Source organism: Anas platyrhynchos, chromosome 5 (genome assembly GCF_047663525.1).
Source record: "Anas platyrhynchos isolate ZD024472 breed Pekin duck chromosome 5, IASCAAS_PekinDuck_T2T, whole genome shotgun sequence".
In the NCBI taxonomy this organism is placed as follows: Eukaryota; Metazoa; Chordata; class Aves; order Anseriformes; family Anatidae; genus Anas; species Anas platyrhynchos.
Window position 1 is genome coordinate 59,979,340 of NC_092591.1, and position 27,898 is coordinate 60,007,237.

At 41.4% G+C, this 27,898-nt stretch overlaps 1 protein-coding gene across 16 annotated transcripts in view; it reads left to right on the forward strand.

Annotated features, from left to right (window-relative positions):
• SERGEF (secretion regulating guanine nucleotide exchange factor) overlaps positions 1 to 27,898 on the forward strand; it is a 142,357-nt gene that overhangs the window by 41,727 nt on the left and 72,732 nt on the right. For 12 of the 16 annotated variants that reach the window (XR_011809847.1, XM_072039269.1, XM_072039271.1 and 9 more), the window contains one exon: positions 170 to 330. The exons of 1 other annotated variant lie outside the window; for it this stretch is intronic. Coding sequence is in view for 14 of the 15 variants with exons in the window: in XM_072039269.1 (XP_071895370.1) it covers positions 170 to 330 (161 nt within the window). In the remaining variant the exon portion in view is untranslated. Of the gene's footprint in view, positions 1 to 169; positions 331 to 3,541; positions 4,123 to 21,623; positions 21,764 to 26,948; positions 26,995 to 27,898 lie in introns of those variants that run through there. 3 more of the 16 variants (XM_072039278.1, XM_072039280.1, XM_072039277.1) reach the window with 3 other exon arrangements.

The window sequence follows — 27,898 nt, forward strand, 5'->3', positions numbered from 1 at the left end:
CCTTATGCTCCCAGAAGCAAAGAATTTTTCGTTTAAGAAGTGAGTAAATTTTCACTTCTTGAAGCTTTAGATAAGATGCATTAAGAAGTGGTGGTCTAGTTTTGAAATAGCATCCAGATGTTCCAAGAACCTAGTGGATAACTAATCTTGAAATGTGTTTTGCATTTAGAAACTGGGAAGGTGTTCACCTGGGGCAGAGCAGACTATGGGCAACTTGGAAGACCCACGGTGGTTCCTGACAGGCAGGAGGCGAGCACAGCGTCTGAACAACACTTGGAGCTGTTGTGTAACGTCCCAATTTCCGTGCCTTGCCTAAATGGAGCATCTCAGGTAATGAAGGAAATTATCATTTTTCCAGTTTTTTTTTCTTGGGTGCATTAAGATAATCAGAACAATTTCCTAATAGAAACCTCTCAAATGCTGCAGCACAAGCCCTTGCTGCTCTTCCTGTAAGCTCAGAAGTTAATCTGATTCAATTATTTCAAATTTCTTAAAAGGCTTTTGCATTAAGAAACTGATTTTTTCCATGGTGGAACCAGATTTACCGTTAGCAAAAGATGCCAAATTCCTTCAGATCTAAATGCATACAGGAGATAGCCGCAACTTTAATAAAGTCTAGCAGATGAGGTGGGACCTTGTCGCGTTAAGGGGTGTAGCTGATTAACCGTTATGGGCCCGGTCGGATTCAGGGTATTGAACCAGTCGGACATTCACCAACAACGCGTTAACCGTCTGGGGGTCTGGTTGGATTCAGAACACTGAACAATCACGGATAACCACCCTCACCCTAGTTGCACTTAATGAGAGCTATCACAATGCAATCAATTATGGTTTATTACAGCAACAGATAATCAGGTTCTTTTGGATTGCCAGCGATAGTGACTGTCTGCAAAAGCAAGCTAGTATGCATGAAATACACAGGTGTTGCAGGTGCATGGCCTAGAAATAAATGCGTTAAAAGGATCAAAGACTCTAGAGAGATTTATAAGCAAGTATTCAGATCTCACCCAAAGGCGTCCCAATGGGGGGGGAAGAGAGGCTCAGCCCGTCGACTGATCCCAGGAGTCAGGAGGTCCTAAGGATGTTGTATTTCCTCGGGATGGTATCTCCCCTGACGGTGGTATCTTCCCTAACATCCCCCTCTCTCTTAGGCCAATTTATATTATTTTCTATCTTTTAGGTGGAGCTTGAGTGGCTCTAGTCAAGCATATCTTAGTTATGATTGGTGTAAAGTTTTCCCATCTCCGTTTAAAATAATAGGCTCCGAGAAATTAAGGGCGCATGCTCAGTGAGGGGTGGTCGCACCTTGGAGGCGGGTAGCTTTTGGGATGGAGGTGTGTTTTGGTATTATAATGATATTATAATGAGCAAAAAGTACACTATGGTACAGCATTTGTCAAAACATGACAGGTCTTTGGCTCAGGGTGGCAAAAAGTGCAGCTTTGTGCACAAGAACAATCGAGGCCCCACCTGATTACAGAGCCTAGCCGTGGTGTCTCCACTCCACTCCACGCTCCGTGGTGTTCCTTAGAGCTAGCACACCAAGTTTCCCCAGCGCGATAGCATCTAAGGTTGGGAGCCTAGGGAACGCTCAGGTAATGCAGTTATGCCCTACCCTGAAAGCCTCTTCAATGCTGTACCTTTTCCTCAAAAAATGTGAATGTTAGTTGTATTTTCCTAGTTACTTCAAGCAATTACACCACAGACCTTGCCCAGCTGAGGCACTACTTCTGTCTGAAGCCCTCTGTCACAGTTTAGCTAATGGCTTTTCTCTAGCTGATACGTAACATCACAGCTTCTGTCTCAGGCAATCCTGAATATTTCTCTATCTTGTAATGTCCTTGAGTGGTATTGGAAATTTTCTTTTTATGTGGCTAATTTGAAGCAAACTGATGTATCCACAACCACAAAGATGATTAGGAAGAAAACATCACACAAGGACTCTATTTTTTTCCTTTCGCCTGCAATTTGCAACCCATACTGCTGACAAACTCTACTTTGCCTTGTTCATGTCCAAGAAGCAGCAGGTGGCAATTGGCCTGCTGGAAGGCAACGTGCAGGTCCCATCTGGACAAATGACCAGTTGAAAGGTCTGTGTCTTCCTGTGGGGCAGCTGGCACGTGAGGAGTAGGGAGAGGCTGACAGCTTCAGCTGCAAATATGCGTTGCATCTCAGCCTCTTGATTGTCTTTCACAGAGAGACTTTGGTTAGGAGAGTCAGCCTCTGCCCTTTCCCATCACCTGTGGAAAGTGAAAGGTGAAAAGTGGAGCCTTAGAGTCCAGGATACTGCAGTAACAAATAACATATTTAGTCGGTGTTGGCTCCAGGGAGTCTCAAACACCCGTCTTGAGATGAGATTCTTCTCCCTGCTTTTGTCACCGGCTGTTTACAGAGAACACTGGTGTTAAATCTGTTTCGTGCTGTTACTCATTTATGCTTTGGGCAACGCCCAAAGTGTGTAGTCCTGTTGTACAGTACAAAGTCAGGACAGCTGTAGCTTTTGCCCAGGGGAACTTAAGCTTGGCAGGACAAGTGATCCATGAAGGTGAAGGACAGAGATGTAATCAGATATATTCTTTGGAAAGGAAGAGTAAAAACAATCTCATCTTCATTCTGCTGCCCTCAGTGCTGTTCCTTCTTACAGACCTGTGAGAGACCTGATCTGAGTGAATAGCAATGGCAGTGTTCTGGAGCAGGCATCATTCTTTGCAGAGCTAACAGCATGAAGATGATTTAAGAAGTGTGTGATCAGGAGCTAGCATCATTTGTACCCTGAGAGAGAGGAGCTGTGTTGATGAGAAAAGGAAAAATCAGATAATAAGAGCCTAAAGTACTTCAAGGTTACAAAATAATGTCAGTGCTAAAATTTAGACTTAAAGTTGGGTTAAGTTGCAGCACATGGGCTGTGTAAATGAAAACTAGCTCATACTCAACACATGAACTATATTTTTTTCTATTTGTTGCTGTATGGAGATGAGGTTTGATTTAAGAGCTGAATCAAAATGAATACAGAGAGGATGAGTTCTTTTGTGTGTTTACCCTGAATTATCAACTCCAACTTGCACTTCAATACGGAGAGCCAGTTTAATAGTTGAGGCTTACAACTAATGACTTTTATCCATGAACAATTTTTATAAATTGTTTTTAATGATTGAACCAAATTTTTAGCCAAGCTGTGGTCTGTTGATTGCCTCTGCACTGGGGTTAATCCTGTTAAAACCAAAAAGGAGAAACTGATCTAAGAATTACAGGGCAATATAAAAGGCACACTAGTTTAAATCTCCTGTGCTGTCCTTTAGGTAACCTCCTGTGCTGTGACTTGTCTCTATCCCCTTGTCTTTCTCCACCAAGGACTGGGGATTCTCCCTTCTTTGTGCTGAAATTGGTATAATGTATAATGTCTGTGTCTGTCTGCCACTCTGAAACTTGTTTTTTGAAGTGTTTTGAGCGACCTATTCTACTGTGAGTTTGCCTTCATCTCAGAAATTCATTTTGAAACGTTGGCATTGATAAATATGAGTGCCTTTTTTTCCTCTTTCAGTTGAAATGGTGGAAGAACAAAATCTCGAATTTAAGATAATTATCTACTAATCTGAGCTGCCACCCTGGCAGCTTTAATTGTATGTGGACATAAGGTTCCTGGAGTCTCACGTGTTTAAACTTTTTGAATTATGAGACTGCAGGCCTATTTATTATTTTTTCTTGGAGCTTTGGTGCATAGCCACAACGGAATGGGATGAGACACTGCAAAGAAACTCGAGGCTGTAGCAGAAGTCAGTTGTGTGAGACATTATGCAGGCAGTGCTCTTGTGTTGTGGGACGTCCTTGATTGGACCTCTTCAGAACATCTGACTCATCTGCTGCCTGATGTGCATTCACATCCACTGCTCTTCAGATGAAAGGACAATTAAATACAAATGGCCTGAAATATGATGAGCCTCTGTATTTAGCAAATGCTACAAAGACCTGGTGTAATGTTTCTTCCTTGTCAAAATGCTTTTCCAAGCCGTTTTGGTATTTTTGGTTTTAATAGCTATCATTTTACTGTTTGTGGTATGTTCAGCATGTCATTCACGTCGCAGCAAACATTTGCTGCAGCAATAAACAAGTGAGAAGTCGTCATTGTGCAGTGCTGAACGTGTCTCACTAAATTGGTGGAAGGAAGGGCTACGGTCATTGTGAATATGCAGCGCTGCGTTCACATGGAGCCATGTTTTCATTGTCTCCTTTCTGTAATTAAAGAAAGCTGTGCTGGATCACAGCTGAGGACAGGGAGCTGGAATTTCAGTTAGGAAATCACAAAAAATCGTGTGTCACAGTGTCATTTTTGGGTATGTGATTTCTTGGGCTTAATTCCCTCCTCACTTTCCCTGTCACCAAGCCTGAATGTTGATGATGAATGTAGGGAGCCAGCCGTGTCAGGGAATGAAAATAACTCCTTGCCCTGTGGCAACCTGTACCTGCTGTCTTTCTCCTGACCCTGCTGTGCTCTGTACTTCCAGTATGTACATTTGTTGCGGTGTGTCCGCTCATCCTGTGCAGTACTGAGTGGCTTGGATCCTCCAAAGGGTTCCTTTTTTTTCCAAGGAATGCTGTCAGGAGTATGTACGTTCTCTTGGCCCTCTGCAGTCAAAGCAATTTGCTGCTCTTTTCACTGCCTGTTGCAGTAATGTGGTTTGTTGTTTATTTTAAGCCGCTGAAATACACCTCTTGGTATATTCTTGTTTTTTTGCTTTTCCTCCCCATTGGAGGAATGGGAGTTCCCATTTCTGTGTTACCACTGCAGACAGAGGGCTTACTTCTTGGGCTGGCTGGTTCTCCCTTGGGTTCTCCCAGGGTGAGGGCTGCCTTCAGTGCCCAAAGCTGCTCTGCCAGGGCTGCGCTGTAGCAGTGAGGTGGCAGCCAGGAGTTGGGCTGCACTGGGATCCATAAGGGAGACCCCGAAGGGCTGATTTCCTACAATGTGGGTGAAGTAGGAGGAGTGACATGGGCATAAGTCAGGAGCTGGAGACCCACACAGCACGTGATCACGGCAGTGATACAAATGTGAGGGTGGGCAAAGGCTTCAGCAACATCATGCATAAATTCATTTTCCGTTGGATTGCCTGGACAGTTAAAGACCACCATTAGTACCCTACTTGGAGTTCTTTAAAACTATCAGGGAAATGGAAAGAGACTGCAGCTACTTGCAGCAGTGACCAATCTAAACTATCTTGCTTGTAACTCTCAGACCTGCATATGCTCGTACTATATTCCTTAAATTAAAATACCGTGTCCCGTCCTTCTGCATCGATTGTGTTACCAACAGTGCACCATGACTGCTGCTGCCTCTGAGCTCACGGACAGCTCGGGATCCAGCCCAGTGCTCATCTGCTCTGCACCAACAAATGCCCTGAATGTTTGCTGGTGCCACTCCCATGCATGATGCAGTTACTACCTGCTAATTGACTATGGGGAATGCTGCAAAATTGTTTAAAAATGGACTTAATACTAAGACAAAGGCTGTGTGAGCAGAGGCCTTGGGATGTGGCTGCCCTAAATGCAGAAATCCTGTTCTGCCCTCCAATGTTCTTTCCGTTCTTTTCTGCATTGTCCATCCGTGAGAAGCCTGAACGGAAAGGTGTCAGTATGAAGAGTACCCTAGAATGGGGTGAGTCAGGTCTGACCCTATATACACATACTCCAAATCCAAGTTCAATTATGGTTTGAAGCAAGAGGTTGGTGGAACAGGCCCTAAAGCATGCATTTTTTTCGTTCTCGATTTGTCATTAGAACCGTTACAGAGAAGGGATTAACAAATCAATGCAGGCTAAAATGAGAGAAAATCAATAAGAAACTGTAGTGAACTGGAACAAAGCTATCAATTCACAGCATTCTCTGTGGAAAAAATCCTCATCTGTACCTCCTTTTACATATGAAAAAATAATGAAAAAATGATGATTGGGAGTTAGTTTAATTCGGTTTACCTCCCTTACCCCAGAACTTTAGGTCAAGAAACTTTCTCGTGTAAATGCTACCTATGTTCCCTTGTTCTGTTGCACTGATGAATGTTGCTAGCAGATTCTGTTACCGAGGAATCTTTGTTTTGTTCATTTGTTTTTAACCAACCCAGACAACAAGAGAAAAAAGACAATCAACCAAAAACCATAGGGAAAGAGAAATGTGTCATTTCAGTTATTCTCATAAAAGCTTGATGGGACGTTCTCTTTGATTACTTTTTTTGTGTTAATAGAAGTGATTTCATTAGTACTTGGTTAGTTTCCTACATTTTTTTCTTTAAAAACAACCAAACACAAGTGTTACTTTTGAAGTTATCCCATAATGGACATCAACATCTTGGCATACAAGTTTCAAAGATGAGTTTACTTGGTAGCCTGCTAAATGATGTGTGTCTGTCCTACCACCTTGAGCTTTATCTCTGCGGCACGTTGGCTGCCTTGCTTCTAATTTCAGCTGATGTTGTCGAAGGAAGAAGCTACCTCTGAACTCTGTGCTTGTTTTTTGGTGTCTAACATAGCCTCTGCCTCTCCCCAGCAATCGACCAGTAAAACTCATTTGTGAAAGCAGAGGGAAAAGAAGGTAAAACTGATGCATCTAATCCTGTGAGGGCAAAAGTGCTGAAATGTCTCCTGTTTTAAAACCTGCCGAAGGGTTTATTTTTGGTCTCCTGGCAGCTGGTTGCGGAGGTCGCACTAAATTCAGTGGATGTGGCGTGTAATCAGATAGCCGCAAAGACTGCTAAGGCCTGTGCTCCTGCTGCTGCTGCCTTGCAGGGTAGTCTGTCACAGAAGAAGCAAACCTTTTATTATCTGTGGAGGGGGGGGGGGGGGAAACCTTAGCGATAATGTTCTGGAAATGCTGCCTCCTGTGTTTTGCCACTTCAGCTCCAATTTTTCCAGTCTGCCCTCCTCTTCCCAGGTGTATAGCTAATATAAACGATCCTCTTCTCGGTACCAAGTGTTTAGGGAGCCAGTAAGGACTTCTTACAATGTGCTTGTTTTTCCAGACTATTGTTTGCCATAACGTTTGTGTCCTTAAGTGTGTTAAATTAGCAAGCATTAACTAGCCAGTTCTCTGCTCCTAATTGCTTCAGTGGAAATGCCTTCTCTCTCTTTTTTTCCTCTTTTTTTTTTTTTTTAAGTTGCCAATTTACCTGCAGCTTCCACTGTCAGCTCATTTCACGCTTTGGAAGTGTCAAGCCACACAAAGTGGAGCCCTGGGTTTATTTCTGCTGGGGCAGGGGGAACCAGGCTCTGCTGGACCTTGAAATAAATTGAGAGGGAAGGAAGGAAAGCCATCTAACAAACTTCATCTAACAGATTTCAGTAATGTTAAGACAGAGATATTTAATGGAATGCTATGGCAAGACACATTGCAAGTGTATGTAACTGTGCAATTCCCTTATTGTATTTGTGTAGGCCAAGATGTAGTATTTTGTATTTATAAGTTCTTTGTCCTCTGTACAGATAAAAATATAGGATATAGTTTTCATTCTCAAATCTTATCCCTTTCATATCCTCTCTGTTCACTCGCTACCCTGTTTTGATTTCTTGTGTTTGTTTTTTTTTTTTTCCTTCCTCTAGGTCAAGGAAAACCCTTTTTGTTTGGTAGTTTCAGGAAAAAGCTTATGACTTAAACACTCAAAAGCAAGTTCCAGAAATAGCAAACAGTAAATTGGTTTGTTTATTTATTTATTTTTTACCTTTTTGATCTGCTACTGTCCACTTCTTAGGATTTAACACCTACAAAGAAAAGATGACACCTTGATTTTCCTAAGCGTGCATTGCTCACTGTGGTAATAGAATTTAAATGGAAAAATGGAGCACCCACTCTTAGAGTAAATATCTGTGTATTTATGGAAGTTTAGACAGTAATTGGCTTATTACTAAAACAAACGAACAAAAAACAACCACCCACAAATGAAATCTCAACCCTCCATGACTTCTGGGAACAGTTACAATAACTTTTCAGCATTTTCAGAGCAAATAAGGACAGGAAGTGGAATAGAATGCATTAAAAAGGTTTTAGTAATTATGGATGTTTCAGTTCTTGGTTCAAATATGTTTCTTGCCATGAAAGCCATGTAGGTAGGTGACTCTTCTAATCCAGTGCACGTCACTGCGGTGTCTTCCCATTTGGCTCAGTGGATTTTGGGTCATTGAGGCTGATGGATGCCGTGGGAGCAGAAGTTCCTCATGTGGCTGCAGTGCAAGCGTGCTGAGCTCAGATATTTGTGGCACTTTGTGAGCCTGCAGGCCCTGCCATTAGCCCTTCCCCAGGGGGAAATAAGGGTTTGGGCTCCGCTGCTGCTCCTGGCCTGGTAAGTTCAACACTTCAGGCTAGTGAGAAGTGTTCTGTAGCTGCTTTGCTGTCAGAGCTCTTGGAAAATTCAGTGGATGAGAAATACAAGTGAAATGAACATGTTTGTTGGAGGTCAGTGGTATCGTCTCAAGTTGTCTTCATTTTCTGCTGGGGTAATATATATGTATATAAAAGCTCTGCCAAGTCCACTTAAAAGTCTGGCCCAATTTGCAGTTTAGTATCCAGCCACAGCTAGTGAAGGCATTTTGGGTCCTGAGCTAAATCAGCCAAATGGTCTCATTGGTCCTTAACTTCATGTGATAGAAGTGGTTTTGAATTGGTCTGCAAAGCGTTACAGTGAGTTCCCACACTGACAGCTGGGTCCCAAGTGCACTGGTTTTATGTACTGCATCATTGGTAGCCAGTGATAGGACCTACAGTACCTCATGTGTAAGGGATTCTGCTGTGAGTTTGTGAAGCAAATCTATTTCTCAAATCTTATATTTAAAGACATTGGCAAAAGGCAGTCTTCTCAGCTGAAGGGGTCTTACCTGCCTAATAAGAACTGGTGCAGGTCTCAAATCTTTGTTTGATCCTACCCTTTGGCTCATGTTCCTGAGTGGACTGTTGGACGAGGAGAACACGTATTAAAACAGTTATTTCCAGCAGTGACATGGGTATTTAGGAGCGTAAGTCTTAGCAGCAATCTGATCCTGAGCTAGTAGCTGTCAACTTGTCTTTGGAAAATTCAAATTTTGTCATATATGGAAAGCTTATTTTGAAACAGCATGGCAGTTTCTTACGAGCATCAAGATTGATTTCTGCTTCTCAGGGAATCTAGTGTTTTCATTGGGAGTGCAAACCATGTGGGACCATGTGGGTAGTGGTGGGAGGGGATGTTGTTAGGCTTCATAAGACAAAAATTCACAGTCTCCTTTCCTGCTGTTTCATGACACCTGTTGTGGTTCTTATTCTTAATCCTGTTTTTGAAAGAATGCCAAGTGTTGTTTCATGCTCATTATACCATGTGGAAATAGAAGTAACCTTAAGTGAGAAAATGCAAATCTGTGGTAGCAGTCACTTTTAAAGTCACATCGCATCTCCCTGAGACTTTCCAATTTAGTACTGCTGCTTTCTGAAATTCTAAATGATATTTGTCTGGGACTGCCACTACACAGCACTCAGGTTAAGAAAAATGTAGGGACTTGCAGAAGTGTATTTTATATGATCAGGTGTAAAACTGTGTATTTCTTTGCCTGGTTTAGATGTTAGACTGAAATCTCCCAAACAGAACATAGTACTGAAATTTGCAGCTTCAGAAAATGTTAGGGAGTACATGAAACAATATTAGAAGGCTCTCTTTTAATTCAGTGGTTTGCCTGAAGTCTTACAGGATTAATGCACTGCCTTTCAGTTTTTCCTGCCACAGCAAGTCTGAAACACAGACTGCTTGGAGGGACATGAAAGGCAGCAAAGCGATGCTTTTGTCTTTTTAACTAAAAAGATTAAGACGGTATTTGTGAATTACAATGATGCTATTTAATCATCTTAAGATAATATTGTTTAAGCTTAACTGAGATGCTGTTCAGAAATATGAAATGGACTATGACGTGAATTTATTGTCTTTGATCTTTGAGAGATAAGGTGTTCCACCCCTAGCTCTTCAACAAATGAGGTCAGGGTAGCATCCTCTTTTGCTTTTCTGTGTCGTACACGGAAATATCTATAACATTGTGAGGCCGTGAGCTAGGAGTGCAGCTGGACTGGCAGTATTCAGTGTCTTCAAGGATGACTGTTTGTTTGGGGGGAGGGCTCAGTTTGCAGTCAGATGGGCAGTGCCAGAATTGTGAGAAAATCATTTTATCTGAGGATTTCATATTTAGCGATACAAGTACCTGAGGGACTACTGATGTACCACAGCTGAAATTAAATGTACATCCCAGATTGCTCTTTGAATGTTGTGGGTTTTCTTTCTGTACTTGCTGCCTTACCCTTTCCTTTCTGACAGCTTCTTTTAGGTACCTTTATTACCACAGTGATTTCAGATTATGCTGCTGTTCATGATCTTTTTGGCAACAGGTAACATACCTCAGAAACACCTCTTTCCATTCAGAGACTGCATCTGCTTTCTGTTTGAGTCCTGTGACTGAAAGGGAAACCTTTTGCTTTTTCTTCTCATAGCTTGAGGAATCAGGACCAAATTCTGAAATGCATTTATTCACATCAGATAGATGTGATTGAGAAGCACTTGTATGTTTATACACTTACCGAGTGAAATATCAAATATACTAAATAGTAGATGTTTGGATCCCATCTGCCTTTCTTATTTCCTTCTGTATTCGGTACTGTGTGTTGGCTGATGTTCAGGGAGAAAATGAATTGGGAAACATTAAAACAATTGCAATGGTGCTGTAAACTTAGTTTTGTGTTTGAGCTAAAAAATGAACCTGCCGGATTCCAGATGAGATCTTCAATCATACTATTTTAATGTCGATCAGTAATTTTATATTCATGGTAAGACACATCAGAAGTAGTGAAAATACAGGTGGTGTTCTTGTGTTGTTAAATGCTATTTAGATATCCCTAAGTATAATTGAAGAGGAATACTTTGATTTTAGAGAACCCGTATAAGAAAACCCATGGCTGTGTTATGTTTGAGTTGCATTTCCCAACAATTCAGGTAACTGATGTAGCAAAGATCTCTGATGCAGGACCATGATCATTACACAGGCCTTAACTGAAGCTTCCTTATGAGATATTTAGCTTCTGTTTGTTTTCCCCTGTTCCTCTCTCTTGTTCTTGCCCAGGAGGGTTGTTCTTCTTGTTGAGACCTACTGAGAGCCATCTGGTGTGGCTGCTGGGATGCCTGCGCTGCATACCTAAACAGGCCCGTCACACTGCTCACATTTGTCATAGTGCTGGACCCCAGCACCTGCGAGAGATGGACTGCAGACGCAGCTGTTTTACCTTTTAAAAAATGCATTTGGTCATAAGCCTTTTGATACTTCAGGGCATCATTTTGGGATTTTTTTAATGGGGAAAATGAGATCTCTAAGTGCAGGTAAGCAGGGATACTCGGTGCTTGAAAATTCTTTATGGTCCACAGTCTGTTTCCACCTTCTGGTGGATGGAGTGTAGGCCTGCCAGTTACTTTCTCAGGGCACCTTTTCCATATGCTGTATATCCTCCTGATTTTGTGCTGCTTCTGGGAAGGAGACAAACTTCCATACTGCAGAATCCCAACGGTGTGCTTTTTGCGTTTTTTCCCACTCATCCTTTTTTCAGCCAAGGGCAATACGTCAAGGTGAGATGCAGTGGGACTTTGTTTGCCCTGGATCAGTGTCTAACTTTTCGGCTGGGTTTCAAAGCAGACCTGCATGGTTGTTAAACAATCTTTCCCTTCCTCTGGTGGTGTAGCAGCACAACTCCCCTGCTCTTGACAGGCAGATCACTGAAATGAATAGAAGGCTTAAAGCGGTCAATAATTGCACTCCGCACCTGTTTCTCATAGCATAACCTCTGCTACACGTAGCAAAATCTTCAAGTGTTTCTCTCTTGTCGTTGTAAGTCACTGCAAACCTGGCGTTACTGGCTGGTGACGTGGGAGGATTTGAAGACCAGCACCCTTGAACACCTTGCCAATGATAGCAAGGCAAATTGCCCAGACCTGGGAGAGCAGAAGAAATGCACCAATGGTTTTAGGTGACTAAACAAAATTATTAGCCAAGTCTGCAGTAAGTCCATCCACATCTTCCCATCTAAAAGCTGCAAAGAACCTGTTGTTGTCTATATTGTTGCTCTCGTTTTGTTGCCACACTAACATCTGAAAGCGTTCTGCACCTGTCTCCTGCCTGGGGTCATATCCCCATGGGTAAGGTAGGCAAATGAACCTGTGTAGGTTCAAAGTGTGCCTTAATAAAAGAGCTGACAAAAGCTAGAGAGTAAATCGCACATTTAGATAGGAACAAATGGTAGTGCTTGTGTCTCTGATGGACAGAGTAGAATGAAAGAGAAGGAAGAAAGCATAGCAAGCATTCCAGGGTGCAATATGGCTCTGGGTAGCTCATGTCCTGTATGGACTTCTGTGATATTTATTTGCAGACAACACAGCTCCATAGCAATCTTGCTGTGGAGACCTGAGATGCAGCAGGAGTTTGAGAGTCCAGTTCGGCATTGCTGTAGGGGCACATTTAGGTCAGTGGAGCTCCACAGCATCCAGTGGGGCTCTCAATCGTTTTGTAAAGCTGTGTGATCACTCTGTTTCTGGTGGTTGATAGCAGTGATAGTCATCGTCTAGGAGAGGCTGGGCAACATATGTGAAGCTTCTCCTGAAAGTCTTGTGATACTTTTAAAAAAACGAAAGGAAAGGGGGAAAAATCAATTTTTTTTAAATCTTTGAACTATGAAGCTTCATGCTTTAATACCAATGTCAAATAGCCAGATTGTAGTCCTGTTGTCTGTTTAAAAAAAAATCCCTTTTGTAAGTTAGCTTCACAATGTTGTAGCTTCAACTGAGCTTTATAAATGCTTTGAGGTAACAGTAGTTTAGTTGTCATTTGACAAAGAACCAGTTTTGTGTTCAGCTATGCAGCGTATGCTTGATTAGTCCAATCAATTTTAGAAGTAAAGTAAAACCAAAGGTGATTAAATATAATGTTTGGCTCAATGCAGAAGTTTTTAAGGAATTAAGCAGAAGAACAAGAATAAGTATACTGTTTTTGTCTTTTAGGGGCAAGTGAGTGAATTGTCTAGTAACTTCTTCAATGAAATAGCTGGTTAGAGAAGTGAAGTTTTGTTGCTGAGCCTCTTGAGGTTTTTAATGCAACCGAAGAGCATAGGAAAAATGAATGCAGTTTTAAAACGTGCTGCTGTATCGCTGTCTGTCTTGTTGCAGCTCACAGTCCATGTAGTATGGTGTAGGTTATTAGTTGCTGCTCAGGCTGATGTCAAATTTTCTGTATTGGATTTGAGAAATCTGGAATTGGTCCAGAGGGTTACGCATTCCAGTAAATGGCTAAAAGTGAAATCGAGTCTAAATGACTTTCTGTGATATCTAAGGCACTGGAATGTATGTTATCACAGTGACTGAGAAATTATTTAATCATTTCAGAGAGCTTTAGTTAATGTAACCCTCTTTTTCATTCTAATACTGATTTGGTCTCTGATCTATTGGGTTCAGTAAGTATTTGAAGTTTGAATTTCCCATGACCTATGTCATGTAATGTGTCTTTAACACTTTGGAAGTGTAATTTATTCTTGTGAAGATTTGTGGAGTAGTAGCACATAGATTCTTAGACAAAAGTGAACTTGAAAAGCAATATTATGAATGTGAGCAAGTATACTTCAAAGTTGCTGTAGCTTCTGTTTATGAAGACAGGCAGTATAACATTTTCTGTTCTAGCTTTGGTTTCCAAAATTCACTAAAGTAATTTGCCATTCAGGTGAGAAATGTTGATGCTTGCCCTGCATTTTTGAATTGACTTTATCTGGTAAACGTTATTACCAACCAATTTTATTTGGTTGGTAACCAAAACCAGCCCAATTGCCCTTAAATTGTAGGAGACTTACTCTGCTGTTCAGTAGTATTGATGTTGGAAATATCAGATGGATTGTATGGAGTAAATACTCCTAGAGAAAGGAAGCTTACCTCAAAATTCGGAGTTGAAAAGTCCACTTCTGAGAGATTATTAGAGCTTCTTTGAAGACTACATACTTGCTTTATCTTTTTTATTTTTTTTTTATTTCGGCATTTTCTTTTGAGGAAGTAGCCATTTCTAACTCACTAAACTGAAAACTGATAAAGGAAAATCTCACAATTAAGATCTTTCTAGGCATATGCAGCATGGAGAAAAGGAGGTTTCAGGGGGACCCAATAGTTGTTTGCCAATACCTATAAGGTATTGAAATCGATCAAGAAGATGAAGTTAGGCAGGAGGACAAGAAGCAAAGGAGAAATAAATTTAATGATTCAGCCTTGATGTAAGGAAAACCTTTTTCACCATGAGGTTGGTCAAGCAGTGGAATACGCTGCCCAGGGAGGTTGTGCCATTTCCATTCTCAGAGGTTTTCAAGACCAACTTGGACCAAGCCCAAGCAGTATGGTCAGATCTAAAAGCTGACCTGCCAGTGAGCAGGAGGTTGGATTAGAAACCTCCTGAGGTTCTATCAAGCCTGAATTATCCTGTGACGTGAAGATCTTGTTTCTCTCCTCAAAATTGTTTCCACACATGCTCAAAGCTAAGAACTACGAAGCTTCTTTCCAATGCTGTAATATAACAAGGTGTCAGAGAAATGAGTTTTCATATTATTTATTTAAACATGCAGGGCAAGGCTCAGATGAAGTCGGACATGCAGAAGCAATGCTTCTTGCCAGGAAGACAACCAATGAGAGAAAAGGAAATTGAAGAAGTCACGCTGTGTTGTTTTTTTTTTTTTTTTCCTGTCAGCTATAATACACAATTTGGGTGCAGCAAAATGCATAGAAAAATTATGTAAGCAGTTCAGAGCTCTGCATGCCCTTCTGGATAAAATAAGGTGTTGGTGTTACTCAGTGATAGGATAGAAGCTGGCATTTCTTTGTTGTACTGGCTTGTGAGGAGGAAGGCAATATCTGAAATAGCAACTGGGAAAAAAACTGCTTCATGGTTCAGTGATTCTTCGTTGTTATTTTGTTTTAACCCAGGAGCACTAACATTATCTGTCCTCTTTGTTCTTACTCTCTTTATACTCCAAAGTCTGCAAAGCAGAAAATGTGTTGAGAAGCTACACTGTGACTACCAACTATCCATATGCTGAAAGTCAGAGCCCTCAATTTTGGTGTTTAAAATGTCCATTTGCTTTTTAGAGTGTGTTCTGCTGTTTCTTTTGACCTACTCTTCCCTAGCATGATTTGCTGTTTGGTTTACACTGACAGGTTTGTTCTAATTTTATACTTTTTAATATTTTTGCCCTTCTCATGGTCCTGTGTTTTCTTTTGAGTAGTAATAGGTGTTCAGTATGTGTGACAGATAAATGTGCTATTGAAATCAGCTTACTCAAAGCACAGCCTTTGCTCTTCAGAAAATTAAAAAGCCTGATGTCTGCAAGGTTATGTTCTTCTGCAAGGGTAAACAGAAAGCTAAAAGAAGACCAAGTTGTTTAGAGGTGACACAGATGCAACTGTCATCATTAAAATGTTTCTTGGAAAAGACTGCCCTGATTCATGAGAATCAATTTGGAGTGTGTCTTCTGAGTTACAGTATTAGTCATCTGGAATCATGCGTGCTGTGTGCAGCTCTTTTTAAGGATCTTTATTTGTCTGGAGATGTTCCTTCAACTTTTATTCTTAACTGGTGTAGATGAACCTTTAAACACCAGGTTAGTATTCTCACCTCAGTTACCCCTAACATACTACGTCAGCTTAATAACCACAAATAAGCATACTAGAAGCATGGCTTTTGTTTTAAATGTATTTCTTTTTTACTTATGCCTGGATTTTCTGCTTCAGGTTTAAATTAAACACCTCACAGGGAATGTTGTGGTAAATCAGCATGTAGCCCATCATTCTGATTCTTATTTGAAATCTGTGAGACAACTGCAAGGAACCTTTTCCATTCTGTGTAAAAACAGCATCACTGCCATGTTACTGGTGGCTCTGGTTTTGGCATGGAGTCACTGGTGTCTGAAGAGCTGCATGTTCACAAATCACACAAAAGCACCGGTCTTCTGCTACAGACTGTCTTGGCTTTGCAAGGCTGATTGCACGGTGCATTGTTGATATTTATTCCCTTGAAATATCCACCTGGAGAAGAGGATAGGGAATGGAATTACACTTGGCAGGTAAAGCATTTTTGTGGAGGGCTTGGGTACCTTCTGCAAATGGTGCTGTGGAGGTCTGACTGCAGTAGCCTTCATACTGTGGAAGGCTATAAAATAGAGCCCAAGGAAGCCCAAGTCTGATAAATGACAGAGATCACTGGTGCTGAACAGTAGAATTTCATTTTCTCGGAGTTCTCAGTTTGTAACAATTCAAAATAAGTTGTCTTTTATTTGTGTTCTCACAGTGGCTTGGGGGATCTGTGTGGGATCTTCTGGGGCTAGATAGTGCACAGCTGCAATAAAAAAATCCCCAAACTACAAGTATTTCTTGGGGTTTTTACAGGCTAAATGTAACAGAGGAGATGCTTGCAGGCAGTACGCAGGAAGGAGACAATACCAGTGGCCTTTAGCAGGGTTTGCTGTGGACGTGAAGCATACGTTGTTACTGTTTTATTTCCCCTGTTTGTAGGCATTGTAACAGTGGCAAATTTAGTTGAAGCCAACAAAAGGGTGTCATAGTGGAGTAAGATTTCTTTAAGTGTTTGAAAAGTCTGAGATTATTAAAAGACAAAGTGAAAGGACTTCTATGACAGTTCCTCGCCTTTGGACCTGTAATTTCCTATGACAGCAGTTAATTTGAATTATTGTGCAACAGCAGTACCCCAGTTTGGGGTAAATAGGAGAGTACAAATCTGCCATCTTTTCATAGGCTAAGCACTATGAAGGATTTATTTAACAGGTTTGCAAGCTTCCCAAAATTCTTTGTAGCCCTCAGAGCTCTAGAGAGTTAATGCACTTAGTAACGTCGCTGAAAAGTGTCCATAACAAATTTGTGTGTGTAGGAAACATGGGATGGACAAAGGAGAAATGAGTACCTTAGAAATCTAGTTCTATGAAAGCTTTAAACCACACAATTATTCTTGTAGAGAGGGTGAGTCTTGGTGGCTATCATCATGACCTGATTTCACATCGAGTTCCAGGTAGGTACAACTCTGGTAATGCTGAATGAACTTTGCAGAGCGTTGTGGATGTCTCAGCAAGATGTGGAAGGTGCCTTTGATGAAATGCATCATGTAAATATGCTTAGTGGTTTTTATAAACTTTTCAGGTGCTGACAAAAGTCATCCTTTCCTGTTCCAAGGTGAAGTCCAAAAATAAGCACCTCAACATATGATGAATAGCCTGTGCGTTAGGTGTTGTCAAGGGCTCTCAAGTTAAACATGCTTGAACTTTCTAGGCCAGGCTGCTTTTGAGATATGAAGTGCCAAAACAGAGTGGGAATATTTTTGAAAATGGTGTTGTTTTTTCCAATTTTCTTTCCATAGCAGAGCAGACTTGTCTCCTCTTACCCTCCCAGTCCCTCCTGCTCAGCACTCACACTGCACGAGGAGTGTAGATTCAGAAGAAAAGAGTGGTTGCAAGAACTGTTTTGCTTCCTGTTCCCCAAACGCTTGCTTGTCTGAGTTAATATTCCTCACATCGCAACAGTAGTACCTTGCAGTTCTGTAGAAACACGCTGTGGCTGGGTGTTTGCCTAGCAGCCTGCTTTATGTCTGCAGCTTGGTTTGTTTAATACACACACAATTCTACTGAAAATGATGTGGACACAAGGACGTGGGTGTTTCTGATGGTGCTGTTCCAGAAAAGGAGCCATGAGTTAGGGAAAGGGCAAGTTTTCCAGTGCCAGATTTACTAGAAGCTGTGGCTATAAAAGCTTCTCCAGAGGGATGTCTTCAGAAACTTCTCAGCTGAGTTGCATGTGAAGCATCTGTTTTCATCAGGGAGTATGAGATGATGCAAAGTTTTGTTCCCATGGTTTGATTGTCAGTGAGTCCTGCTCACTTCTGTATGTGGCTGACGGAGTAATAACATTAGGCAGTGTTTCACCACACCGCACTCAAACAAAAACCAAGAAACAAAGCAGAAATGAGATTCTAAGAATAAGCATCCTGACTTCTCAGAAAGTGATTTTTTTTTTTTCCCCCAAAGTCAGTGTTCTGACACACCTGATCAGGGGAGCCCCGTTGTGTTGCACAAATACGTCATGCGTCCATGCCCGGAGGGCAGCAAATTCCTTCCCAGATGGGAAGGCTGGCTTACTGCACTGCAGTTTTGAAATCAAAATCATGATTTTAGTCTTGGAGCCAGCTTAGTGGCAGGAACATCAAGTCCTTCCTGAAAAGTTATCAACTCATCCACTGGGTGCACTAAAAAGGCATTCTTAAACAGGTAGCTTTTGTATTTGAAAACTAACGTGGACATCAAGTGACTTCTGTGGTTGGTATTGTGTCACTGGTCAAATGCTATTTGTTATACGTGTCGTGTCCCAGTGCCTGGCTCTGGGACTGTTAGTGTTAGGTCAGAGGTTGGACTCGATGATCTTGAGGTCTCTTCCAACCTAGAAATTCTGTGATTCTGTGATTCTTCTAGGAGAACAAAAATCGAAGTGTAAGGGGTGTGTGTCTGTGTCCATCCATCCCTGTCTCACTACCGGCTCTGCTCACTTCCTAAAAAAATAAAAAATAAAATAAGGGGATGACTCAGCAAGCTGCAGAAGTTCTTAACAGGGACTCATTTATTTGTACTGTGTTTTTCTGAAGACGTTATTTTACCAGTCCTCTGAAGCTTGCAACTAGGGTGTGCTGCTCAAATCAGGAGCTGAACTGTATGGGTGATGTCTGCCCTGCCACTAGCACCCAAAGCAATTGGTCCCACACAGCTGGTGTGCCCTGTGCTGTGCAGTTACCCCTGGGACTGCAGTGCAGGTATCTGCAGGGCTTGCTGAGCCGTTTGGCCTCTGCAGTCCAGGGTTTGGAAGGTGTAGAAATTGAATCAAGTCGTGCTTGGGCTGCAGTTTTTGCTCTGCACCGCTGAGAGCACCCAAGTGAAATCTCTTCTCTTACCTCAAAGTTATGGAGAATCAAAATTGACTGAGAAAGAAACAACCAAATACATCCAGAGAATGTAGATATTAAGAGAATCGTTAGAAACAGTGTGTTATGTCTATAAACTATTTATAGTGTAGTCATGATGTCTCCAAAGAGAGCAATACTAATCACCAACATTTGATAGTGGTGCTCCGAACAGAGAGCAGGATGCAAGACAGTACAGATGGCTGACAGACTGCAGCAAATTCCAGCTAATGAAGAAATGCAGTATGTTTGTTTACATGCAAGTTGAAACAGTTGGCTGTTAGAATTGGGTTTAAATCCAGCTCTGAGCTGGGTAAATGTAGATCACCCTTACGCAACTACTACTACTAAAATCCATTTTTGCATTTTAGCAAGAAGTGCTTCCCTTTCAGCTGTTCTGCTGCAGCTGGTGAACGTGGCTGGTCTGCAGTCAGTGAGCTGAGGTCCATGCGCAAATTAATGCTGTGAGAAACAAAAACAGTTTACTGAGTGAATTTAAGTGGAGCCACAAATCATAAATGTGGATCCACGAGGCGTAGGTTTTATGATTACTTTCTGGGAAAGAGAGAGGGTTTTGTTAAGTTTTGCAGTGCCCTGGATGTGTAATTCAAACAGAGGAAACAATGAAGAGTCAGGCATTCTGCTGAGCTACTTGAGCCCATTGATCCAGCTATAATTTTGCTACCAGCTCAAGCTGTGAATCACTGAAGGAAAAAAAGGAAAGAAAAAGACCGATTCCTGAATTTGAACAGTGGATTTCAGATCATAGTAGTTGTCCCTCAGTCTCCTTTAAAAAGTGGCATTTATGAGCCAGCAGAACTGTTATTTAATACCAGCACAGTGATGCCATGCAGTAAGAATACTGCAATCTCTGGTGTATCAGGGGGAGAGACAGACACAAAAAGAACAAAATGACGAATTATTAGTACCTGTTTTTCTGTAATGTATTTCTAAAATGCTTCATTTTGCTTGTCAGAATATTTCTGAGACTAAGTTTATTTTACTAGGGCAGCATTCACCTCATTTGCTTTCGTGTTTAGAAGCATTATCTGTATTACACAGAGCTGTTAAAATTCCAGAGCATGTTTCAGGAAGATGTTTCAGGTGTAACTTATTAGCTGCTGCTTTTCCTTTCTGATGGGCATGTAGAAAGCATTTGTTGGTAAGCATCACCTACAGATGCAAATGCAGCTTGCTGTTCTGCAGCAGGCAAGCCACCGGTTGTTCTGTATTGACCACAGTGAGATTGGTAGCTGAAGTTGTCTGCTGGGCAGAAAGCAGTAAATAAGATAGCTTGATGTTTACTGTATGTTCTTTACCATAACATTTAAAGTCGTGTAATGTGCTGCATTATCCAAGTACTGTATGACTGCAGAAAGGGAAAGATGTCTCGTTGTCACTTAGTTTGCTTTATGGGGTACCCACATGCTTGTAAATGGCAATCGTCACGTGCAGACTGTATATAGAGACCAAATCATCCCCTACCCAGTATAGACACACACACGTGTATAGTTTCTGCTGATGAGGTGGGTTTTTCCTCTTCACACATTGTGGGGTGATGGACAGTTGCTGATTCACGGAGGAAAACAACCCTCCTGCAAAGAACTGGAAATCTGCCATGATGCTAAATGATCTGAGATCCCACTCCCATGGGTGCGTGCAGATTTGCAAATGAACCAAGAGTCAGCATACTAAACATAGTAATATGGAAAGTAACCACTGAAACCCATGTTTGTTTAGGTGTTCTTTCTCTTAATCTGACCCCAGACAGTGGGACTAAGAAGGAATTTAATGATTACATCTTAGGTTACATCCCCTAAAGTACTTTCTTGATTTGCCAGTTATCTATTAGTTACATAGTTTTCTGTGTGAACCTGAATCCATTCTAATTTTACAGGCAGAATTTTTTAACGTGATCAGGCGGGAACAATTCAGATTATGGCCTTGGATTCCTACAGAATTTTGTTTGATTAATAAAAACACAAAACCAAAACCCAGTAGTACCAAATGCTTTTGAGAAGGAAATGCAACATACCAGGGGTCAAAAAATGTTTGGATGCTAATACTGAGAATATCTAAGTTCACAGAGAAAAAGCAAACAACAATCTGTATTGTCTCTTGAAAAGATGTAAACTTCTATGCCCCAGGGTATGGAGTTATGGACTCTAAAAATAGTCTTTGTAGGTTATTCTGTAACTGTCTGGTGAGGCTTTCTTCGGTGTGGAACACCTGTCACAGGAGTAGATGGATCCAGTATAGAAATTCCTTTGCTCTTCCTATGCTCTTGGGCCTCACTATGTATTCTCCACCGGGATTGAGTAGGCATGAGGTTAGAGAAGTGAGGTCTAGGTGAGCTGAGGTCTAGGTTTAGTTTTGTGGTCTGTGGCTCAGTGTAAGCTAATCAAATGAGACAGAAAATATAATCCTAGGAAAAGCTGTCAAGAGGACTGCAGCTTTGCCAGAATTTTTGCCCTGGGACTCCCTCGAGCATGATCCTATCATCTCTTTATTAAATAACCAGGCAGCAAAATAATGTCTTAGTTTTGTTGTTGTGGCTTGTGCATAGGTAGCAACAAAGAGGATATGTGCCCTTAAGTAGCTGCTGTTTGCCAGGTGCCTGGGAGTTAGGCTAGATATGCCACTACGGACTGACCTAGCTGTGTCCTGCCTGAATTCTGCCTGCCTCTGTATCTCCTGTGCCTGCTTGTCGAAGGATGCTGCTTTATGTAAGCTCCTTGCAGAGTTCCTGGTCATAAAAATGCAAGTCTGGATTACATCTTGCATCTGAAGATGAGAGGTCATCCGTGGGTCAAGGTAATGAGTGATGAAATATAATTACCTTGTACATTATTATAATGACTCATATATTTATAGGTGCCTGTGGTATGAAATTTGGATGAATTGCACATTCTGATGGATGTTTAATTTTGTTTTCTTCTGCCGTTGGCTGGCATCACCCCACTTAATGGATAATCAGACTAGTTCCTGCAGAGATCTTTACATAAGCACTTTGGGGTCCGTTTTTGGGAATCTGTAGTTGATTCAGTAAATTAGTGTGATTATGGTAGTGCAAATAAAAAACAGTGTCAGTTTGTGTGGCATGCGCCAAGCTACAAGACTTTTTTATTAATCTTTCTTGCTCCCCAGCAAAACCGGCCCTATTGCACACCGATGGGCTCCCACAAAGGACTGAATTTGTGGCTGGCTGTGGTGTGCACTGGGAGTGCTTTGTAAATACTTGCCCTCCTGCTCTCTCCCTTGTGTAATACCCTCTGTAAACGATCCGCACCTGAAATCCAGTCATTGCCCCAAACTGTCTGTCTCATATTAACTACTTGATGCTGCTATACTTTCTGCTGCTGCTTTTCTGAGTTGTTGTCCGTGTTAAACATGTTTGTAGTTGTCCTAGGATTCTTATATTCAGCGTTTCCAATCGTAAGATGAGTAGTTTAAAATGTTTTCGTGTAACTCTTCCGAAGAGCTCCCAGAGCTTGTTTTTGATGAGGAGCAGACTGTCTAAGTTTAAGACTATTCCCCTGACCAGAGGCAGTGTTTTGGCAAGAGAGAGTAAGACTCTTACACGTTTTGTATTTTGCTGCCTTTCACGTGACAAACACTGGGAGCAGTCTTCATTGGCTCCATTCACTGCAGGAACCTGCAGGGAACGTAGGTGCCCACGAAGGAAGGAAGGATACGTAATATTATAAGGTACGACCATAATACGAGTGGACTTGGAACATGGATTTTCTTACCTGAGGTCTGCATTTCAGCCATTTGTTAGATAGGCAGGGAGAGGACTGTTTCCTTCTTGTGGAAAAATGGATTGTGGTCAACCTCTGATTACTTACTCTCAGTGATTTAAAAACTCAGGCCTTGGGAACCAGAATTGTCTTTCCTGGCCTAGTGGTGAATGTCCTGAAGCAAATTCTCCCTTCATACATTAATGTACAAGTCAAATCTGAAGTTAATGGCAGGTGACTGTGTCTGAGGGAGAAATTGCATGTTAGATTTTAGCTTCAGTAGCTGTACTGAGCTTGAATTTACAGGTCAGCTGGGCACTGAGTTGCGGAGCCCTTTTCCGGTGAGAAATAAATGACGGTGGTAGGAAGTGTGGCAGGTTTTAAGTGGCACAGGTTGTAAGATCGATTAGGTAATCCAGAGAAAAGGTACTCGCTCTAATAGCTTTCTCCCTTCACACACCTTGGGTAGAAGAGAGGTTTTGGATTTCCTTCATGCCTACCAGATTTAAAAAGAAAAATCATCTTTTAAATACAGTGGGAGCGCTTTCTTTTGTTGATGCATTTGAAACAAGTTTATGAAAATAACTTGAGTTTAATTAGGATTTATTGATACAGTACTTTTCCACTGAATTTACTAGGAGCTTGTGAGTGTGTTGTAATGAACTGCACTGCAGGCTGCAGTATCTGATTGTCATGCCAGGAGCATCACTAGCGTAGAGCTAAATAGAGATTGGTGAGGAAAGTGGGTCAGGAAGCAGGCCTACTGTACCTGCAGAGACTGCAGAGCGCAGGAGCAACGGAGCCGAGTGTCCACAGCATGGCACTGTCTCACAAAGCATCGGAGAGGAGGAGGAGGTTGGCTGGGGATGCGATCAGGACAGCAGGCAGGGCTGGGAGCTAAGGGTGCTGCTGCTGCTTTTGTTCACCCTCCTCTCCCCCAGGGTTCCATCGCTCATGCTTGTTTTGCCAGGTGATTTTAGCAAGCGCCCTTTTGACTCTTTCATTCCCCGTCCATAAAATGGTCTTTCACCTTTTGAGGTCAAAGGCACCCTGCCCTATAAGACAGGCTGCCATAAGAGACGTGCTTTCTGCTTTGTGTGAGACTGTTAAGCGTTGTTAAGGAGTCCCAAGGCCCTTTCATGCAGTTTTCAGATGCAGGAGAGAAAACAACACACGGTGTGTTGTTCCGTAGGCCTTGGTGTGGATGTTTGAAAAGGCTTTTCTGAGCATGTGTTGCCTCGCTTGCAAATCTCATCTTGTTGGAGGTGACTATCAGAATAAAATTACAGTACAAACAAAAATAAAGGAGGACATTAAAAAATGAAGCTTCTCTAAGCAACCAGTAGTACCTGACAAAATAACCCAAAAAATGGAAACTATGTAGACTGGATTATATATATATATATTAAAAAAACAAAGTGAGGGAAAAAATCCCCAAAGAGTGATTTTGCTCAAGAGTAAGATGGGATGGTGAAACGAACCATTAAAAAAAAAGAAGTGGAAGGATTGTTACCAATTAGACTAAAATGAAAAAGGAGGAAGAAAGTAGCTGATGACCTGCTACCCTGTCTTAGGCATTGCATCTTTGAGAGGTGCTGAAAGAGGGAGATGGGATACCCACAGCAGGTCTGTGCTAAGAAGAGCAGAGCAAGGAGATGTGTGGATGCTGCACCAAGGGTCTTCTTTTAGAGATGGGACTTGGTAGTTCAGCTTGACGGTTGGACTTGATGATCCCAAAGGTCTTTTCCAACCAGAAAGGTTCTATGAATTCAGCGGAGTGGTCAAAGCACACAAGAACTCTCTTCCCAGCCCTGGTCACTGCAGATAAATCCTGAGGGCTTCCCGGTGCAGAGGACTGGGCAGTGCTGTGTGCTACTGCTGCTGTTCAGTCAGCTGCTCGGGGAATTGATTAAATGTCTCCCGGTGAACATTCTGCTCTGTTTCCACATATTGCATTAAACAGCTTTTTTCCAACCTGTCCAATTCTGCATTCATAGAGTGCTGTAAGCTATTGCAGCTCACAAACCTTGAAACAGTGAACATAAACGCAGGGGTAAGCAAGCACATGCAATGACAGCATTCCCTGGCTTTCACACCAAAGTGAAATGGCTTTCACCTCCAGAAGACAATTTGCAGCATCCACCATAGTCTGTGTGCGGAATCACTGGTACCTAAACACAAATAGCAAGCAAGGTACCAAGGAAAAGTATTGCTAAGCCCTCAAGTCTTTGTCTCCTAGTTTCTGCTTTGCTTTGCCATTAATCATGGCAGTAGAGCTTAATGTGATAGCTAAAGGAGAAGGTGGTGGTCTATGTGTGGTCTTGGTCACGTTACAGCCACTGCCTGCTTGTCCTGTCTTGCTCCTGAAGCCTGTGCTTGTTCATCTAGTTCTTCCTGAGAAGTGGTTTTGCTGAATTTGATTACGAGCTTTATCAAAAAGCTTTTGTTTTAAATAGCAGTGCTGTGACAAAAGGCTCCCAAACCCCATCGCATTTGTGCAGAGTGTTGTGACGGTCTGGATAGGAATGAGCAGGTAGTAGCCCAAATTTTTAAATCTCTGGCATAGATCATACTCCATTGTACTGTTTTAGATTCCTGAAGAAGCCAATTTTAAAAGATGCTGCTTGTCTTGCAATTTCCACTTACCATCATCTATAAAAGTAGGCTACTTGAGCTCCTAGGTATGTTATTTAACAGTGTTAAATTTTAATCAGACCTCATTAAAAAAAAAATCTTATTCTTTGGCTGGTTCTCTGGAAAGAATAGATCCCTTGGCAATACTGCAGGCAGACCTGTAGAGGGGTTTTTCATAAGACTGCTTTTAGGCCTCTTGAGGACATGTATGGTGGCTTTTTCCTTCAATTTAACTTCTTCAGGCTTCTCATGGAGTTGAATTGTCATGTCCGGCCCTGACAGCTGGTTTCACCTGTAAGGAAAGAGACTGTCCTACTCTGACTTTCCTTTTGGCAACCCAAAATAAATGTACTTTCTGAGCTGAAACTTGAAACTGTATGGCATCCCTCAGTAATGGCACTTGGGGTTTCTAAATTCCAGCTAACAGCCCTTAAGAGGAGCCTTGTTTCTATGAAATGTGCTCTGTGGCACTGGGGTAATACAGATTATACGATACACAAGGAAATGTAAGAATGAATGTGTAGATAGGCCCTTCTGATTGCTGAGGGAAGTCTTCTCAATAGTCTTCCATATGTTAGGGTCACAGGTGGTTGTTCAAGAACTTGTGTCGGAAAATACATTTTCAAGTTCAAAAAGGAAAAAAAAAAAAAAAAGTATTTTGAATACCTGTTTTTGGAAATTCCTCTGTTTAAACTCCTGAGTTTACAGAATACTTTCAGTTTAATAGCATTATACAAATTCCTCCCTTGCTCTTCTTACTGTACTAAAAAAAATCAGTGTGTTTCACAAAGTGTATCTTATTTTAATCTCTTATTAAAAAAAAAAAATAAATACATATTCAGCTTACTCTGTCTTTTAAATTAAAAAATATAATATTGGTGTCTTAAAAACCACGGAACAAAGACTAGAAAAATCCATGTTATAAACAAGAATGGCTTTAAAAAATTTTGCATGTTAGAATTCAGAGATACAAACCTTCCTTCTTAGCACAAGCTTGTCATAGGAACACTTACTGTAACGTTGTGTTGGCCAGCACTGTCTTAAAATAAGTTAACCTTAGTTGCTAAGGAAGGTACTAGCATTCCCAATGCTTCAAAAGTTCTGCACTTGGTGTTTCTGACCTTGCAACTGAAACAGCCCATTTGAAAAGCTGTATGGTCAATAATGAACTTTTCCAATGTAACTTCTAATTTCAGGCCTTATGGACTTGGAGTTTCTCCCACAGTTTACGTGCAGTCCTCTGCCCCTTCTGTTTCAGATGCTAACTCTTCAAAATTGCTGCATTGGGCTGTATCGGCAGTACCTGATCTGCATGAACATGTAGATGGCTTTACAGATAGTGGGACAGTTGCATTGTGACTTGCTCTGCATTGTTAGGCTATATTTTTCCTTGTGCTTATTATGCTGTCACTTCTGATCACTTGACTTCAGAGTCCTTAATAGCCTTCCTGTTATTTTAAATTTTACTACCCTTATGCTCAACCCTGGTGCTATAAATATGTGAGTAGGAGTGGCAGACTTCTGTTCTAAAGCAGCATTTTTCCTCCTTGTATTTTGCTTTTAGGATGTGACTTTGAGTGATGAAGAACACTGTCTTATTTAGGCTAGAGGTAAGATTCCAGACATTTTAAAAACTTGGTCAGAAGTTCAGTGAGAAGTGCAATCAAGCTACTTCTCTTGGGAGAAATGAATTTCTAATATAACCAGATTTAAATGCAGTAAGTAACTTAATATGCAAATCCCCTCTTTCATGATTTTGCATTTACTTTTAATATTCTACTGAATTTGAAATGAAGTAAGGCTCTCTGTGTGCTTCTGATTGGGTGTCCCAGCTGTCCTCCTTTCAGATGGAGTTTCTTCTGTAGGGATGTTGATGCTGGTCAGATTATCTTCTCCATTATAAATTTCATTTAGGTTTTTCAAACTTACAGTGGTGAGACTGCAATAAATGTACAGAGTAAATGTACATAATAAAAGGCTACCTTCTTCCCTTTTTTCCAGTTCAAGCGTTAGCTTCTCCCTACATGTATATTTTTTGCTTTGTTTCCTTGAGGTTTTATTTATTAAAAATGCCGTGCATTGTAAGAGGTAGCTTATCTTCTCCGTTGTAAGCCTTAATTCAAAATCTCAGTATCTGCAATTTTAAAAACAGCAGCAACAAAACAAGGCTGGTGCACAGCTGTATTTTGCTGCTTTAGCATGTTTTCTCTGCGGCCTCTTAGTACTCTGAAACTTTATATTTGATATCATACTCAGCTCCTTTTGGAGGACGTACAGCAGCTTTCAGTTGAATAGGGAAGTGGAAACATTGAAATGGTTCGTGAACAGAGTGGTTAATAATCAAATTTCAGTTTTGGTTGTTGCAAGTAGCTCATCTAAAATTCATTCAACAGCTTGGGTTTTCCTCTGGATGAAACATCTCCAGTTGGGAATAGCTTGGGCTGTGGGTGAAAAGTGGTTGATCCTCAAAAGAGAGACCCTTGAGGTTGCTGCCCTTGACGTAAACTCGAATGG